This window comes from Tachyglossus aculeatus, chromosome X4 (genome assembly GCF_015852505.1).
Source record: "Tachyglossus aculeatus isolate mTacAcu1 chromosome X4, mTacAcu1.pri, whole genome shotgun sequence".
NCBI classification, from domain to species: domain Eukaryota; kingdom Metazoa; phylum Chordata; class Mammalia; order Monotremata; family Tachyglossidae; genus Tachyglossus; species Tachyglossus aculeatus.
The window spans coordinates 45,125,326-45,144,150 of NC_052098.1; the positions used below are offsets into that span (position 1 = coordinate 45,125,326).

General features: G+C 43.1%; 1 protein-coding gene across 9 annotated transcripts in view; it reads left to right on the forward strand.

The window, feature by feature from the left end:
- SEMA6A (semaphorin 6A) overlaps positions 1-18,825 on the forward strand; it is a 131,673-nt gene that overhangs the window by 69,783 nt on the left and 43,065 nt on the right. For all 9 annotated transcript variants that reach the window (XM_038770082.1, XM_038770081.1, XM_038770073.1 and 6 more), the window contains exons 4-10: positions 4,323-4,383; positions 5,592-5,654; positions 6,315-6,416; positions 10,247-10,337; positions 14,835-14,954; positions 15,644-15,732; positions 16,604-16,821. In XM_038770082.1, the coding sequence (XP_038626010.1) occupies positions 4,323-4,383; positions 5,592-5,654; positions 6,315-6,416; positions 10,247-10,337; positions 14,835-14,954; positions 15,644-15,732; positions 16,604-16,821 (744 nt within the window). The remainder of the gene's footprint in view (positions 1-4,322; positions 4,384-5,591; positions 5,655-6,314; positions 6,417-10,246; positions 10,338-14,834; positions 14,955-15,643; positions 15,733-16,603; positions 16,822-18,825) is intronic.

Here is an 18,825-nt window from a genome sequence, read left to right on the forward strand (position 1 = left end):
ATTTTGTAGATGGGGGGATAGTTTCCATTTCCACTTGAGATGTGACCAAAGGAACAGTCCTGAACTGCAGCTGACAGGATTTACATTAAAATCTTCAAAGAGCTTCTTGACCGTAGAGGTTATGAGTAGGGAAGCCACCTTTCATTTTGAGTATGGGGGTGAACTGCAGGCAGGGTTTAGGGAACAAGGTGTCAAGGGGGTGGGGCACTAGGGGTGGAGCTTTGAAGGGAAAGGAGAAGGCAAAAGGGAGAAAAACGGGGGAGGGAAGGAAGGAAAAGGTACTCCTTTATGCTGTGGACTTCACCAGTGTTGCTCTTCCAATGACTTCAAGGCTTGCTCCCCAAAGTCCTTTGAGAATGAGCTGTCCACCCATCTCACCCTTGTCTCGATAAACCTAGAAATCCTGAGGGAGACCCTAGGGGAGTGGCCGCAGGGGTCTGAAATGGCTCTGCAACCACTGCAGCATGAACACCCATGGGGCCACATAAATGTTTCAGCCAGGATCCCCCACCATAGGAATGGAGACTGGTTGCTTCTGCCTTAGTCAAGGTTGCAGATCCTGGCTTGAAAGCAGCGAAGCAGTTGCGTGGCTCTGAGGGGTTCATGCCACAGTGGCTCCAAACTCTGGCCCCTGTGGATACCCCAGGTTGCCTGGTGGATAGAGTGGGAGAGAGGCAGGCAGACAGCTCTTCTTCATGAGGTCTGGGGACTCGGGAATGTAATGAACCACTTGCACCCAATCCTGAAGGCCAGTGAAGAGAAAAGTGGCAGCTGCAATGGCCTCCACTTACTTCTCCTGCTGGCTCCAAGAGGCAGGCTAGCTAGGGTTGCCTACCTTATCCAAAAAGTTCTCCCCCCCCCACCCCGCCCCACCCCCAAACCCACCGCAATACTATCTAAGGTGGTTGGTTTGACATTGGAGTTCACTTTTTAAGGGGATCCTATAAAATTCCCTCTGCAAGTTTACAAGGGTAGGCTCAGTAGCTTTCTCTTGGATGACTTAGACCTTTCAGAATGCTGGCCACTGCTGCCTTTTCTCCATTCCTGAAGTGAACCTCACCCCCACTATTAAATATTCCTCCTTCATAGTATGCTGTGCATACTTACATACCCTTTCATAGGCCTCAGCTCATTGAAAAGTTACCACACAAGCTAGGAAGCTCTGTGGCTGGCTCTATCCCACAGTTCTACCCACACTCCCATCCCACCCAGCTAGTGAAGGGTGGTGAGGTCTCGTTCTCACCCCCTCTGCCTGGCAGTATGCCCTTTTTACAGCCCACTGGGTTTTACTTCCTGTCCATCCAACAATCCCCCAGCTGAGCGGTCACAGTGGGTTTGTGAGGGTGTGGGTCAGACAGGCATGGCATGAGAGTGACAGCTCTTCAACACACACAGTCCCTGCTGTCGCCCACCCACTTAAGTGATCCCGGAAGTTAATCATCCCCTATGACAATGATTTCAGTTGGTCCTTAAGCACTAGGTGAATTAATTAAAAAATTAAAACTCCAAACAATAAACGGTCTCCAGGGCACAAAGTAAAAATCAACTTTATGGATTAAAATGGGCCTGCATTTGGCTCCAGAATTAAATGTCAATCCAATCACTGGAATAACAGGTGCCATTCTGCTGTCACTTTCTGAGGGCATCCAGGAAGCCGCAAACCTCCCAGAAACTGACTCTGCTCTGCGAGCCACCCATCCTGGATAGCTATCAAAGAGCATCTCAATGGGATTAATTGAACAAATAGCCCCTGCACCGCCCCTTAGGGATATTATCAGCACTTTCTTTTATGCCATTTCTACACATGGCCAGGCTAAAAGGTGACATTTTGTTCCCAATTACCTGAAACCTAGCCCAAACAAGTGATTAAACACGATGCCTTGGAGAAGCAGACCAGACCCGTGCTGGGCTCATTGTGCAGTGTTCTCAGGAAGAAGCAGGCTCAGATAGCTGAGGCGTCTTGGCCAGTCTGAAATACTGCAAAAAAAGCAAACCCCCAGGGCCTAGTTGGGCTCTTAGGCTGCAGTTTTACTGGGGCTAAACTTCTAGTGTAACGAAAGGGCCACCATCAAACCGAATCAGACACCCCCCCACACACGCGCGCGCGCGCACACACACACACATACACTCTCTCTCTCTCTCTCTTTCCCCCCCCCCAGCTCCCCTGATGGTGGTGGTAGGGGAAGAGGATGCTTTTGTTCTCACTGCTACCCCTCCATTCCGGATCCGGGCTCACCCGCAGGGTATTGTTTCAACGGTTCCTGCCGTGGCAACGAAATGCAATTCTGCTGCCTGGAGGTGGGAAAGCGGAAGCCCTGGGATTAAGTCAGTTTAGGCTAGAATAGTTTAATTAACAGGGAACTGCCTGCATCCTGCAGGAAAGGAAGAAAGACAAACAGCCCCCCCATACTGCCTGCAGGCCCATGGTCACGGCCTCGTGGAACCTCGTGGAACCTGGACACAGAGAGGTTGCCCCGGTTTATGCATGTGGCCAGGGTTTCCAGCCGTAGCAGCCACCGCTACCACCACCGCCTCTGCCTCTTCCTCCCCCTCCCCCAGACTATTGAGTTCTCCCAGGAGACTGGGCTGGTGCGAATGAGAGAGCAAGGAAAGCAAGGGGCTTCCCGGACCTGGGAGCCCAGAGAGCTTGGGGACTCACTGGGCCTCTCGCTGCTTTATTTTTAGCTGCTTTGTTTAAAAAAAAAAAACACACACACACACATACACACAAAAACCCCACACCCAACCAACCCGAAAGAGCTCATTAGCATAAACAGGCCGGGCCAGAAGGGGGCATGCCGAGTGCTTTCCAAAGGGTTGCCAATGCATATTAATCAGTTGTTAATTTACAATTCAGATATTTGGCTCCTGCTCTCTTGGAGCAGCTTGGCGGCAAACTGGGCAAGGGGGTGGGGTAGGAAAAGGCAAACACTGGAGCCCTCTCTAGAACTCATCTCAAAGGAATAGGGCATTTGATTCCCGTACTGCCCCCCGGCCGTGGCGCCGCTGGGGAAAGGCAAGCCGATAATAAACCGAGGCATTCAGCTTGTCTTGGAGAGGGAGTGACAGTTCTGGGTTGCTACTGCCGCGAGCCTGAACAAACTTCTCAGTTCAGCAATTTTCCAGGCAGAAACTCCCCAGTCTCTTCCACCACCAGCCTACACCCGTCTACCCCCACCCCAGACCCAATCTTGGGCCAAACCCAAGGAACAATGCTGCCTCTTTTCTTCACGTGAGCTCTCTCCCTGCTTGCTTTTTCTTCGGACTTGGGTCGCCACAAGGATTAAGCAGACGGGGGAGAGGGGGGCTCACTATTTGGAGCAAATTCTGTCTCTCCAAGAACCGTTAGTGGCTCCAAGTGGCTTTTGATGGAGGAGAGACTTTTGTTGCAAGGGGAGAAAAAGAGTCAGCATCCGACTTCTAGGTTAAACTGCAGATGGTTTCCCAGCCACAAGCCTTCCTGCAGTTTCGAGGCAGTCAGTGTTATTTCAAGAGAACGTGAGGTGTTTTGCCCTCACGCATTCCCCCTCGCCTCACAAATTTGATATAAAGCTCTCGTTCCTCTTTTTTCCTTTCTTCTGATTTAGGCACAAAAAAGTGCTTGTGTTCAACTCCCACATAAGAGGATGTTTAAATATAGCCCCACACCTGAGCTGCTGATTTCTGTTTCCCCTTTCCAGGGGAGAGATTGGCATCGAACTGTAAAAGGACTCCAACTCTCAGCAAAACAGGAAGGTGAATAGAGGGAAGAAATATACATTTGCTAAAGCAAATTTTAGCACTTAATTGACCATCAGTGTGAAGGAAAGAGTGTATTCTAGAAACAGTATTACCACTACCAACCTTTTCTTTTTCCTATTGTCAATCAATATGAAGAAGAAGGGGGAGAAAGAAGGTGAAGGGAGAATTAACCTCTTGTTAACCGTTCTTGAATGTGTGCAAAAAAGTATTGTAAAATAGGCCAGTTGCCATTTGAAGGACATGTGACCATATTCAAATATCAGATTATACCAACTAAACCATTAGAATCCCCTTTTCTGAACTACCTCCATGTTTTCCTAATTTGTTACCAGGAAAAATTTTGAGTGGGGACTTTTTTCCCTTTAAACTCTTTTTTCTTGGTGTGTTATCAGACAAAGCTGACGCTACAATCAGAGGAGTTTTCTTGTGTAGTCTCTGCTCTCTCTCTCTCTATGTGTATATATATATATATATATAGGCAAAGGATTATGTACCCCAGAGATAATTCTTAAAGCCTTAAAGCAGAAAATGAATTGTCCTAATTACTACATTTGACTCTATTCATTTTCTTTTGTTTACAGGGACCATATTTATACTGTTGATATGGACACATCACACACAGAAGAAATTTACTGTAGCAAAGTAAGTATTTTTCACCATCATCTTGAAACCAAGGACACTAGAGAGAGTAGAGATTACATGGGCCCAGGCACTTTCTGCCCGTTTTGCCTCTGCTGTAACAAATGCAGTAATCAAGATTGGGATATCTAGAACAAAACGTTCTCCAGGAATTTTTAAAAAAGAATATTAGCCAGGGTGCTGAGCAGTCTTCATGCCAACACAGTGGGGTCAAGGTAATTTTCCCCTGCAACCTATGGCCATTTGCATTTCACAGCTCATTGTCCTGGTTGCCCTCAGTATACAGTATACAGATAATGCAATAAAATGCCATTTAATGTTTCCATAATAATAATATTTGTTAAGCACATACTATGTGCAAAGCACTGTTCTAAGCGCTGGGGAGGTTACAGGGTGATCAGGTTGTCCCAAGGGGGGGCTCACAGTTTTAATCCCCTTTTTACAGATGAGGTAACTGAGACACAGAGAAGTTAAGTGACTTGCCCAAAGTCACACAGCTGACAGTTGGCGGAGCCAGAACTTGAACCCATGACCTCTGACTCCAAAGCCCATGCTCTTTCCACTGAACCATGCTGAATTCTCTTCCATAATATGTGAAATTATATTCCTTGAGAGTTTTAGGCTATTTTGGGCAGGGTTGTGATCATCTAGTTCAGATGGAGGATTCACAGGCTGGATTTTCATGCTTACTGTCCATAGGGGTGGCTTATCTAATAAAGCATTCTATACCCGGACAGAGGTTTTCTCAACTCATTTCGGGAAGAAAAATGATCTGAAATGGATCTCTCTGTGCACTCAAAATAAATTTATGCTTACATTGTGGGTCGAGTGTAATGTCTTTATAGTCCAGGAACAATTTGTGTGCCTTTTAAAAAATTTCAGTGTAAACTTTTTTTTAAATGTGGGTATTTGAAGAAGTTCCGTTTGGATTTTTTTTTGCTAAATTTACTTGCTCGTATTTTTTTAATCGCACCATCATCAAAGAGGAAGACCTCACTTGGAGTTTAATGGATAGACAGTGTTTCAAAATTAAGTGAACATTTTGCATCACTGATCTTCTATTGTTAAGATAAATTAATCATGGAGAAAGGGTGCAGAAAGCTTTCAATAAATATATGTTCAGCCGCTAGTTTCCCCCAGGGAACTCTTACTTCTGAAATCAAATGCAGCAACCTCTGGGCTCTAATTGATTTCTTTCTTGATCCCTACAGAAATTGACGTGGAAATCCAGACAGGCTGATGTAGACACATGCAGAATGAAGGGAAAACATAAGGTAGACTATTTTCATTTCTCCTGCAGCTGCCACTTTGGCTTAGTCTTTTGACTGTTATCTTATGCCGTTGCCTGTGATGTGGAATGGATCATGCTATTCTGTTCCTTTCCCATAATTGCTTTTCCATCAACTTATTGAAGACTTTAATTCGCAAAAATTGTTTGCTTTTAATGTAATGAGACATTTCGATGGCAGCATCAGCCTCATCAAATGCTTAGAAGCATATGAGGGATTATGGATACAATGCGAGGTACCGAAGTTGCTTAGGGTTCTTTGAGATAGTTAAACATTGCTGCCCATTGTCCATTGGGAGTTGCCAAAGAGCTCATAACATGACAATAGGCATTCAGGATTTTGTATCTTTGGTAATATAACAGCATAAAAATACACATAAACTCTGAGTTTTTGGGTAGATGGAGGAACAAAGGGGATCTCATTAAAATAATGCCATCAAGTCTGCACTACTGTGCTCTGTTCATCTGCAAATACAGTATACTTATAAAGTCCTCAGTTTAAAGCCATATTTTAACTCGGTTTAAAATTCAGGTGAAAATTAAATAGCTACCCTCCTTTTAACCTTGACATTGAAATTTGACAGCCCAAGAATGCTCAGTATCTATCAGGATTTACTTGGAAATAAATCTTTCAATTGTTTTTCAGGATGAGTGTCACAACTTCATTAAAGTTCTTCTGAAGAGAAATGATGAGACGTTGTTTGTTTGTGGGACAAATGCCTTCAACCCTTCCTGCAGAAATTACAAGGTAAATGTTTCTTTTGTGTGTCTGGAACTTTATGGTTCAGAGATATTTCATAATTTACCATGATTAAACTTGCAACAACATGCGGTGTAATTTAACACTACCCAGTTTCTTCACACTTGTTCAACTTAATGTATTGCTTCACATGAGCGATCCTGAGCAGGCTTCCAAGTTTCCTGTTTTGTCAGGATTGATTGACACATTTTAAAAAAAACCCTCCAGGTCAAAATGAGTGTCTGTAGGACCCTAGTCTTAATTGCCCCAAAGAGCAACTATCCAGCTGACCACCTGTCTACATCATACATTCACATACAGTCCTGCACAAACACACATTTGGACCATTTGTTCCCTAAATGAGTTAAAAAACATCTACCACTGAAGCATGTCACAGGCCGGCCATCTGAAACCGAAGCTTGCTCCAGCTAAAAGATTTGGAAGGGTCCTGGAATGTAATCCCCAGAGTTTTAAGGATTGGACTGAATGGAGTGCATCTGCTTGACTCTGACCTTGGCACAAGGGCCATTTTCAAGCATTTTTGTGAGACTAGGCAGATCCAATTAGCACTGATAAAGTTGTTGATAAAGGAAGTCCAGAAGAGATGGAGCTATCCACAGCCTAAGTAATGACTGCATGATATATGAGCCCACCTCCCATGTCTCCCTCTATCCCTGCCCTTTCATCTCTCTTCTCTCTTTCCCTCCCTTCTTCATTTCCCTCTTCCCCCTTCCCATTTTCCCCTCCTCTCATTTTCTTCCCTTCCCTTCCTCTCCTTTCTTCCATTTCCACTTTCTTCCCCTCCCTCCCCTTCTTCCATCTACCCCTTCCTCTCCCTCTCTCCCTTCCCTTCCTTTTCTTCCTTTCCTTCTCCCCCTTTCCCCCTTCTCACTTCTATTCTCCATTTCCTCCCTTCCATCCCCCTTCTCTCCCCCCACCCCTCCATTGAACTATTTGGGTCTAGCAGCTGGAAAGCTTTAACTCAAACAGTGCTTCGATCTAAATGTAGTCCAACAACTGGCCTTTCTTTTGTTCAGTGCGTGCCTTAAAGGAGGCTTCTGTTTCAGGGGCAGACCTAATGCCTACTGGTCATATGAATGATACCTGATGCGAGGGTGCCCCAGACTGTTCTTCTGGCATCAAGTGTCTTTCCTTTTCTTCAACCTTTTACCCACCCCACACCCACCCAACCCACCATCACCTCTAACTCTATGCTACCACAGCCAACAGCTGGAAATTGAACTTCCAATTTTCCACTTAGTATTCTATCACTCCGTCATTGTTTTAATGCTCATTATGATTAACACTGTTATCACATTGAATCACTGGTTTGCTATCTTTTCATATTAATATGGATTTCCTTGGCATTGTAATGCAGCAGATATAAATGCCTCTGCTTACTCCTTGAGCAGATGCGTAATTCCTCGTGATGAATTGACCACACCGTTTCCCTCACCTGTTGCTTGTGTTATCCATGCCTTGTGGGGGCCCAAGGGAATGGGTGGAGACAGGGGCCTTGACTTGCTCTGCCTGTATTTCTTGCATGATGTGTGGCAATGAGGCAATCCAGCCCTAGCACCCCAAACCCGCCTTCAGCTTTCCACAGCATATAAAATGAAAGTGCAAGTGATCCAGCAATTTGGCCCCTCTGGACAAGGAGAATGCACTATCACTTTAAGTGTTTTTCTGTCCATGAGCAAGCTTGGCTGATTTCCTTCAGAAGATCTAGACAAAGGCTACATGACAGGAAAAAAAACCAAGACAAATCATCCCATTCATTGATTTCAGCCTCATAACCTAGGTTTTTGAGTTTGGTTAGGGAAACAGAGAAGCAGCATGGCCTAGTGGAAAGAGCACTGGCCTGGGATTCAAAGGACCTGTGTTCAAATCCCAGCTCTGCCGACTACTTGCTGTGTGACCTTGGGCAGGTTACTTAACTTCTCTGTGCCTCAGTTTTCTCAACTGTAAAATGGGGATTAAATCCTACTCCCTCCGACTTACACTGTGGTCTCCACTGTGGGACAGGGACTGCGTCCAACCTAATAAACTTGTATCCACCTCAGCATTTAGAACAGTGCATGACACATAGTACATGTATAACAAATACCATAACAAAACTCGATGGGGGGGAGATATTTATTTTTTTTGGCTAATGATTCTGAGCCCTGTATTTGAGTTGTACAGTGTACCCTGTTTGAAGGAAATTGAATTTGTTAGAAGGATCATAGCCTAAAATAAGACTTAAAGATGACTAATCTTAAAGGCTGTTGACTATGAACCTGAAATACATGCTCAGCACTTTTCTCTGTCGTACACTAAAAGCCTCTTGAACTTTTACCTCAGGTTGAACTGGTTATTTGTATAATTACCTGTACCCTATGGTGAATCAATTTCCCAGGGACTGCAGTTAAATCTGAGATTTTATGACTACAGAATGGATTCATTCTTACTTCATGGAAAGAGAGTTTCTGTATATCACTCTTGCTTCCCCTGTTTTGTCTCTGTGTCTTTCCAAACATACAAATCATTAGAGCATTATTTCACATGATTTCCCAGCTCTGCCTAGTAACTACCCAATTTTTGAGAAGTAGCTGAACACAAAAGAACTCACCCCTGTGTGTTGTTTCTCACTTGCAGAGATTACTGAGTGCCCTTGCTCTGGATAAGAGCTTTTCTATCGCATCACTGTAGGCTGAGCACCGTTTTTGACTTTTTGCCAGAACCACAGACCACATCATCTGTCACAGTTCAACAGGAAGCTTGTGTCCAGATAAAACATCAGCAGAAGATTTTTCTAAAAATGCTTTGAGGGAAAAGAAGGACAACGAAGCTAGTTTTGCTTCAAAGGATGTTGAATTTGGGCATCATTCTCTTGAGATGATTAAAAAAAATACTGCTGTGTGATATTATTCTGAAGCCCAGTAGTGTACAGTGTTTTAAAAAAGGGCCATTTCAAAAGCCTGTCATGTCACTGAGCTTGTTCCCAGGGAACCAGGGAAAGCCAAGCAATGGAAAAAAACCCTAACTGCTCTTCAGTGAGACTCATCTTCTCCCCCTCCTGGTTAACAATACCAGACTTTGAAATTACCCCCTGCAAAGCTGCTCCTTGATATGTCCCCCTACCTTTATTGCACCTCAGTTTCCCTCACAGTAGCAAAGCCTCCCACCCTTCGAAGTTCTGTAATGACAAGCACTAATCACAGTAACAGTAAAGCCTTTGGCAGATATGGAGGGCTGCCAGCATGTTCAGTAAAGGTGGACAGGGAGAGTTCTTTGGGGCTGAAATTTTGTGTGATGTGAGCCCATGGATATGAGGAGAGGAAAGTGTGGAAGACGATTCTTCTAACAGTTCCTTATTTCATTTCCAAAGCTCTGCCTCTTCTACACATACATTCCCTCTCCCTCTCCCTCCCCCCTCCTTCTTTCTGTCTCTGTCTCTCTCTCTCTCTCTCTCTCTCTCTCTCTCTCTCTCTCTCTCACACACACACACACAAGCACACACACACACACACACACCCATGTGAACATCACTCCTTCCATCCCATCACCTCTTTGAGACTGAGAAAGGGCCCTGGAGTTCAGTTCCCATGGGATTCAGCCCATGAAGGCTTGTGTCCATTGGCTGAACATAGCAGAGCAGTAAGGGAGGGGCGAATAATCAGCTCTTCGGACCTGCAGCTCATTCAGGATGATGAGGATTTAGGTTCGAATTACCTATTTAGGAGAATCAGTTCTTCACTTCAGTCTGCCAGTGGAGACAAGACAAATGGGTTCAGGCTCCCAAAATTTCAAAATGAAAGTTCTAGTTGTTCCTGATGAGATACCATTGTTTCTTTCAGATGGATACCCTGGACCCTCTTGGAGATGAGTTTAGTGGAATGGCCAGATGCCCCTATGATGCCAAGCATGCCAATGTTGCCCTGTTTGCAGGTAAATTATAAGCATAACCTTAATCCCATCATTTTGCTTCTCCCCCCCACCCCATTTTCCAAATCTGGAGTTTCTGGTTTCCGTGAGCTCCCTTAACCATCTAAACATTTTAATCACCATTTTACAGATAAGGAAACTGAGGCACAGAGAAGTTCAGTGACCTATTCAAGGTCACACAGCAGAGCCAAGATTAGAATTCAGGTTCCCTGACTCCCTGGCTCAGTGCTTAGAACAGTGCTTTGCACATAGTAAGCACTTAACAAATGCCATCATTATTATTACTATCCAATCATTATTTATTATTGACTGTGTGTCCATGGTGTGTTATACATTCTAGAAAATGGTTGTATGAGATAATGCCATAACCTTTTTTCTGAACAGGTCTTCAAGAATAGCTTCTATTCAAAGAACAGTTAGAAATTCAATGGAGGATGTAAGCTCTCATTAACTGCTCAGGAAGCATTAACCTAATATCATTGTTGTAACTTAAAGGTCACAGTCCTAGTAATGCCAGAATTCTGTTCTCTGTTTTATAAATAAAGAGTCATTAATGTAAAATAGGATGAGCTCATTTTAAATAAATTATTACTTCAGAACACATGTATTAAAACACACAAATATTTATATCCTTTCTATAGAACATATAAATAGATCCTCATAAATTTGTACTGAACTCTTCATCATCCCTCCCAAATCCTCTCCTCTACCTAACTTTCGCATCACAGCTGACAACACCACCATCCTCCCAATCTCTGAAGCCCACAACCTTGGCATTATCCCTGACTCCTCCCTCTCTCTCAACCCCCCTATTCAGGGTTTCTCAAATCCTGTCAGTCTTTCCCTCCACAATTTTTCCAGGATCCTCCCCTTACTCTCCGTTCAAACTGCCATCACACTGACCCAGGCACACTGACTAACTGCCTAAGCCTCCTCGCTGATCTCCCTGCCTCCAGCTTCTCAGCTCTCTAGTCCACAATTCACTCTGCTGCTTGGATCATTTTTCTAAAATGTCATTCTACACATGTAACTCTCCCCCCTTCATCTTCTCCCACTACACCTCAACTCACATGCTATTATTTCTCTCATGCCAAACTACTCACTGTGCCTCGTTCTCAACTCTCATTGCTGATCCCTTGCTCACACCTTCCCTCTTACCTGGAATTTCCTCCCTCTTCACATCTGGCAGACTGCTGCTCTCCCCCTCTTCAAAGTTCTTCCCCGCTTAGTCACTTATCTTCCTACCCTGTCATCATTACTATGGTATTTGTTATGTGCTTAGTATGTGTCAAGCATTGTTCTAAGCGCTGGGGTAGATACAAGTTAAACAGATCAGACACAGTCCCTGTCCCCTATGGGACTCACAGTCTAAGGAGGAGACTAAGCTAATTGAATCCACATTTTACAGATGAGAGAACTAAGGACAGAGAAGTTAAGTGATTTGCCCAAGGTCACACAGCAGGTAACTGGCAGAGCTGGGATTGGAACTCAAGTCTCTAACTCCCAGGCCCATCTTCTTTCCATGAGGCCATGCTGCTCCTCACTATTTCCCTATTTTCTCTTCAGTGTTTCTGCACTATCTAAGCACTTGGGTGTTCTCAACCTCCTATATCACTTATATAGTATCTTACATGCCCTATTACTTAAGCATTAACACCTGGACATATCCCCTTTTTCTTCTCCCTCCTCCTGTGTAGGCAGGGATCATTCTACAAAGTCTGTTTTACTCTCCCAAGTGCTTAGTACAGGGTTCTGCACACATAGGTGGTCAGTAAATACTATTTAGAGTCTAATTGGTGGAACTCAAAAACATTTTGTGCTTGGAAGGTCAGTTAATTTCCCAGGGATTGTTCCAAGTCCCCAATCAAGGGAGAAAGCATCAAAACTATGTTAAAATTTCCTAAGTACCACTAAGCATTACTGACTTTTGCATTCTGGAGTCAAAACTGATGATATATCATTACTATCCTTCCTTTCTTTCTAATTAATGATGATAGACCTGCTCCTAAAATCCCTGTGGGAAGGGTCTCTCAGTCCAGCTCCACTGAGTTGAAGGGATCGTTTTACTGGGTGTTCACAGACCACCTGACAGCAGGCTGATACCTTCTGAGTGCATTTACAGGCCGTATTGAATTTTAGGGAGGCTGCTAAAGGATATAGGGACATCCTATGTTACTTTCTTTAAATATGCAAGCTACTTGGCCTTCTATATGCATGTAGGGGTTTTTTGTTTTTTGTGGGGGAGGAGAAACTGAGAGAAGGATGGACTTGCTTGAGATTGTGTGCTTACTTTTAAGTGGAGGAGACAGGTCAGGTGGAATCAGAAGCTTTGAAATATAAGGGTGTTCCTGTGTCCCATCTCCGACACAGACAAACCCAAGTAAACAACCCCCACTTTAAAATTAACCCAGTGGAAACTGCTCAGGGAGATGGGGATGACTTTAAGGTCTAGTGTCATCTAGTCTGATCTGATTGTATTATATCTACTTTTGTGCTAAGCACAGTGTTTTTTGGCACATAGTAAGTGCTTAATGAATCCCATAATTATCATTATTAAGTGACTGTGGGCTACTTATTTGCCTCTGGGTGAACAAGTATCACTTGTGATTTTTAAAATTTGGAAGTGGTTCTTTGTACAAAGACTTGGGTTTGGATGTGGGACAGTTATCCCATTAATTCGCAATCCAGCTCTCATGGTGATTAGTCGCAATTCATTGACTGGTGGGTCTACTTGCCAGTTTTTGTGGTGCTTTCTTTAGCGTGGTAACTCCCTTTAATAAGAAGTGAGCAGTGAGCAGTAAAGATGCTGAAAGGACCACATTTTTCATTTTAAAGAGAAAGGTAGGAAGGGGGCTGCTAAGCAATTCAGGATACTGATCTCTGGGTAAAAACTTTTACATGTAGTTTAGTTTCAATTTGGGATGAGAAAGTGTGCCAGCAGTATAACATACTAATTCATATACAGAGTGTTTTTTCAAAAATTAATCTCTCAGACCACTGGGTACTGGTTGAGAATGAGGAATTCTGTGAATGAGGTCATTTATATAGTTTTCCTGGAGGGACCCAGGACCACTCAGCACATATGCCACAATGCTTATGCAGGGCAGATTAGAAGCACACGTCAACTCCCCCTCAGAGTCCCCTTTACTTTGGTACCCAGTTTATTGAGAGTTTGACTGGTCAGTGACTTTAGAGATGGAAGCCAAAGAGTGTTTTTTTTCCTTAAACCAGGAGGAAAAGAGGCTGTCCAGGGTCAGTGAGCAGACATGACAGGAGTGAAGAGGAATATTCATTCACTTGCAGTGTGAAAATAGTCAGGAAAACTTGTCAAAGATTAACAAAGTCCCCCAATCACTTTCTCTCTCTCTCTCTCTCTCTTTCTCTCTCTCTCTCTCTCTCTCTCTCTCTCTTTCTCTCTCCCACTTTACTAACCTATTCAGGTTAAGGACTCCATTAATTGTGCTTTGTATTTACAATTAGCCGGTAATGCCAGTGGCCTCTCTTTTCAGGTTACAGTCAAGTCCAATTACCCACTGGTGTGATGGAGGCAAAGTCTAGGGGAACCCACCTTACACTTTTCAGTTGAGGTTCATCGTACCAAATGTAGTGAGGAATAGTTCTCAATCACCCCTCTTTCCAGAGTTGTCGCCTAGAAATTGCTCTGTAATTTTAAAATGAACAATCAATCAATCGTATTTATTGAGCACTTACTGTGTGCAGAGCACTGTACTAAGCTCTTGGGAAGTACAAGTTGGCAGCATATAGAGACAGTCCCTACCCAACAGTGGGCTCACAGTCTAGAAGGGGGAGACAGAGAACAAAACCAAACATATTAACAAAATAAAATAAATAGAATAGATATGTACAAGTAAAATAAATAGAGTAATAAATATGTACAAACATATATACGTATATACAGGTGCTGTGGGGAAGGGAAGGAGGTAAGACGGGGGAACGGAGAGGGGGACGAGGGGGAGAGGAAGGAGGGGGCTCAGTCTGGGAAGGCCTCCTGGAGGAGGTGAGCTCTCAGTAGGGCCTTGAAGGGAGGAAGAGAGCTAGCTTGGCAGATGTGCGGAGGGAGGGCATTCCAGGCCAGGGGAATGACATGGGCCAGGGGTCGATGGCAGGACGGGCGAGAACGAGGCACGGTGAGGAGATTAGTGGCAGAGGAGCGGAGGGTGTGGGCTGGGCTGTAGAAGGAGAGAAGGGAGGTGAGGTAGGAGGGGGCGAGGTGATGGAGAGCCTTGAAGCCGAGGGTGAGGAGTTTCTGCCTGATGCGTAGGTTTATCTTCCATGATCCCAGTTTACAAGGGTAGAATTTTGGGCTCAGAAGTTTTGCAAAGACAGTTAGATTGTCTCCCTTGTCTCGACATATTTGCCTGATGCCCGAAAAGAATTCGTGTGCCTTTTCTCCATACCTTCTCCAACTGATCCCTCTTCTGCTCCTCCTCTCCCCAATCCACCACTCTGAATCCTCACCTGTTTTCATCTTCTCCTAAGATGGAAAACTGTACTCAGCCACGGTGACCGACTTCCTTGCAATAGATGCAGTCATTTACCGGAGCCTTGGAGACAGCCCAACATTGCGGACGGTCAAACATGACTCAAAATGGTTGAAAGGTGAGTAAACAATGTTAAAAAAAAAGGTGAAAAAGAAAAGAATGTGAAAAAAGAAACGGTGTGTCTAGTGGGAGTCTTAAAATCCTGACAGACTGTACGTAGTTTCATTTTACCAATGCCTCTTGACAGATAGAAAAGACTAAATTGCATCTTTTACCTCAGCTGATTTATTTACCTTGTTTTCCCCCCCTTCCCCTGAGTTCCTGGAGGCTCTAACAAAACTACCAATGCCACTACAATAGAATACATTACATTCATCTTCCCCCGCCTTAAACCTTCATTTCAGTGCTATTGTTTGAAAAGAACTGAACAATTCATTGGTAGTTAGGATGTGAGAAGCCAGGGTGAAGGGAAGGAGAAAAGAGTTGTTTTCAATAGGAGTTAGAGCTCCATATTGGATATATGCTCTGTTCAGCAACATTAATGTTATTCAGTAAAAGTGGAATCATGGAAACCCTGCACAAAACTCTCCATTTCTCACTGGTGCGATTGTTCTGAATTGGGTAATTGGTATGCTTGTTAAAATTGTGAGTGCTTCTTTTTACAGGGCCGTTATAAATGGGTAATGTTCCTGAAAGGTCTTAATGGGTCTAAATAGTTCATTAATAGGCAGGCTTTTGGCTAATCTAGCCAAGATTATTTTTACCCAGAGTGGCATACCTCTGACGGAGTCTCCTGCTTGCCCACAGAGCCGTATTTTGTCCAAGCAGTGGATTATGGGGACTACATCTACTTCTTCTTTCGGGAAATAGCAGTGGAGTACAACAGCATGGGAAAGGTAAGCAGAGAAAAAAATGTCTCTGGCCAAAGATGTCTTTGTAACCCTCAGAGGAATCCACTTTTAAAACATTCCTGTTATGAGTGACCTTGAAATGAAAACCATAAATCACAGTGACAGGGGCATAATTTTAAGAAGATCCTGCTGCTCAAGCACGGGGATTGGTTGAAATGTATTTTGATATACCACATAGTGGTTTTTAACAGTGAATTAGTGAGGCATATTGAAACCTCTTTTTTGACCCAAAGTTGAAAAAAATAAAAAAAAGTATCATTGTACAAATAATCATGCATTATTTTAAAATTTGGCTTTCCCAGAAAGTAAATTGGGGAGGATTTTTTTTGTCATCTTAAGCATATTGGAAAGGACAGTTGGACACCTCCTAAATGGCATTTTTTGATATTTCCACAATAGCTTTCCAAATAAACAGTTTGAAAAAAGCTGATCAAGGTCACAAAGGTGAAGGGCATGAATAAAGCGCGGTTTGCATAGTTTGAAAAACTAGAGATACGAGGCACCGAGGATGGCAGTGTGAGTTGCAGGGATAGCGCATATAAAATGGTCTTTGTTTGGGGAAATAGAAAGCTAAGCAGTCTGTATGGAAATGAGTTTATGTGAGTGAGAACTGATCTACTGAAGGATTTATTGCTGTGTATTAAATGCCACAGCCTTATCTTTTATGCCACACTGTTCCAAAGCTGTATTTTCCTTTGTTTGTTATTTGCCTTGGATTATCGAAACATGGGATTAAATTAAGCACCTCGTTGGGCCATTTCTATTTTTAATAAAAGGCAAAATTCACATAAAATCTCTTCACAAAGAAAGTGCATTTCATTTTCCCCATGAGTTGCTGTTGTTGTTCTGTATGCAGGTAGTTTTTCCAAGAGTTGCTCAGGTGTGCAAAGATGACATGGGAGGATCACAAAGAGTGCTGGAAAAACAGTGGACTTCTTTTCTCAAAGCCCGCCTCAACTGTTCAGTTCCCGGCGATTCCCATTTTTATTTCAACATACTCCAGGCAGTTACAGGTGTTATCCATATCAATGGCCGGGATGTTGTCCTAGCAACTTTTTCCACACCTTATAACAGGTAACTGTGCAATAGCTGCTTAATGTAGCTTGTCTTTGTTCATTTAGCATGTCTCTGAGAGCACTGCTTACTATAGGGCTCTTGTTTTAATAGCAAAGATTCTAGAAGAGTAAGTGAATATTTGTTGTGCTTAGTAAGTATTCCGTTTTCATTGATTAATACTTAGCCATCACTTGATAGACTGAATTATGAAAAGCTTTAGTTTAGAATTAGGTATGAATTGGATGGATGCAGTATTTTGATCCCCTGATGTGTATCTTTCTTGATAGTTTACTCGAGCATCATTTTTCTCAAGTATTTAGTAACAGTGTATTTTGTAATGTTTTTTAAGAGACTTTTAACACACACACACACACACACACAATTGTGTCTATTTGTCATTCAACTGCAGCTTCCCCCAAAATTTGAATAATAGGGTATTTAGAAAGAATTTGGTGCATGCCATAAATTATTTCACTTCTTCTGTGTATTATTACAAGGGTCTTTTGTTTGAGAATAGGATCCTTGTCACCACAAACTTTCAACTGCTTCTACTGTTTATTCCTAAAACAGAGGCATAAATGACAAAAATGACATTCTTGTGGGTATGTACTTACAATTGGTTGCTGTGGGAATGGTTAAAGGACCCCAGATAGAGGATATGACGTCAAGTGAGAAATCAACCACAGAAGCTGAGGAGCTAAGGGTCTCAGAGCCCTCCATAATTATGGTATAATTATGGTATTTGTTAACTCCTAACTATGTGCCAAGCACTACACTAAGTGGTGGGGTAGATACAACATAATCAGGTTAGACACAGTCTCTTCTCACATGGGACTCACAGTCTAAATAGGAGGGAGTCAGATTTTAATTCCCATTTTACAGATGAGGAAACTGAGGCATAGAGAAGTTAAGTGACTTGCCCAAGATCACACGGCAGACGAGTGGCAGAGCTGGGATTAGAACCCGGATCCTCTGACTCTGAGGCCCATGCTCTTTCCACTAGGACATACTGCTTCCCCATCAGTCGAATACTGACTAACAACTGTTAAGAAAAGGGAGGAAAAGGAAAGAAAGCTGCTGATCATTGAATAGTGTATTTATCTGAAACTGTATTTGTGTCAGTGGTTGGTGAAGTACATAGTGGAAGGGAGAAATTGGAATTCTACGGAATATTGCATTCAAGAAGCTCAAATGTCCAAAGTAGCATTCTCTTTCCCATTGTAGAACTTGGGGCCAGACTCACCCTGGGTTACCAACAGAATTTGGGACAGAACCTGAAGGAGGATTTCTGGATTGGACTGGGAAGTCTGACTATAGAGAAAATATTGGATTATATGCTCCTCAAGGGCAGGGACCATGTCTTTGCCTTTAATTGTACTGTCCTTTCTCCACTCCTTAGTAGTGTTGTGCACACAGTAGGCCGTCAGTAAATACTATTGATTGATTAATAGTGGAAGTCAAGGCCAACAACTACGTAACAGAAATTCACTACTGGTAAAGAGTAGGGCATAGTATGAAATCATATATTTATAGGTGCATAATGTTAAAAATGATAAGATAATATTCACAATCACAATATCTGACATTGCTCAGGTCCCAAGTATTTTAGTTGTTTAACATTTATTAGTGGCCTGAAATGTCCTTGCTGTCAGACAGTAGATGTTCTTGACATGGCAGTCATCATTATTCATTCAAATCTGAAATTGGACTTCCAATCTTGCAAGCATACCTTTTCAGGCCCAAATATAAGTTCCACTTAGGCAAATTGTTTGGCACTCAGAGAATCACAGGAAGAGGCCATTTTGAAAAGTTTGGCGTGTGAAATGTTAGCCATACAGTTTTCTGAATTCAGAGCTGACTGGGGAATGAATATACCCCTGAATTATGAAATTAAGATTACAAAGACTCCTCTTAATTGCTTGCAAAGTGATTTCCATATCATTTTAACACATGCTGGTTTCTCAGCTCTCTGATAATATTCCCACATTTAACAGGACCAGTGTCCCATGTCTTGCCTTAGTT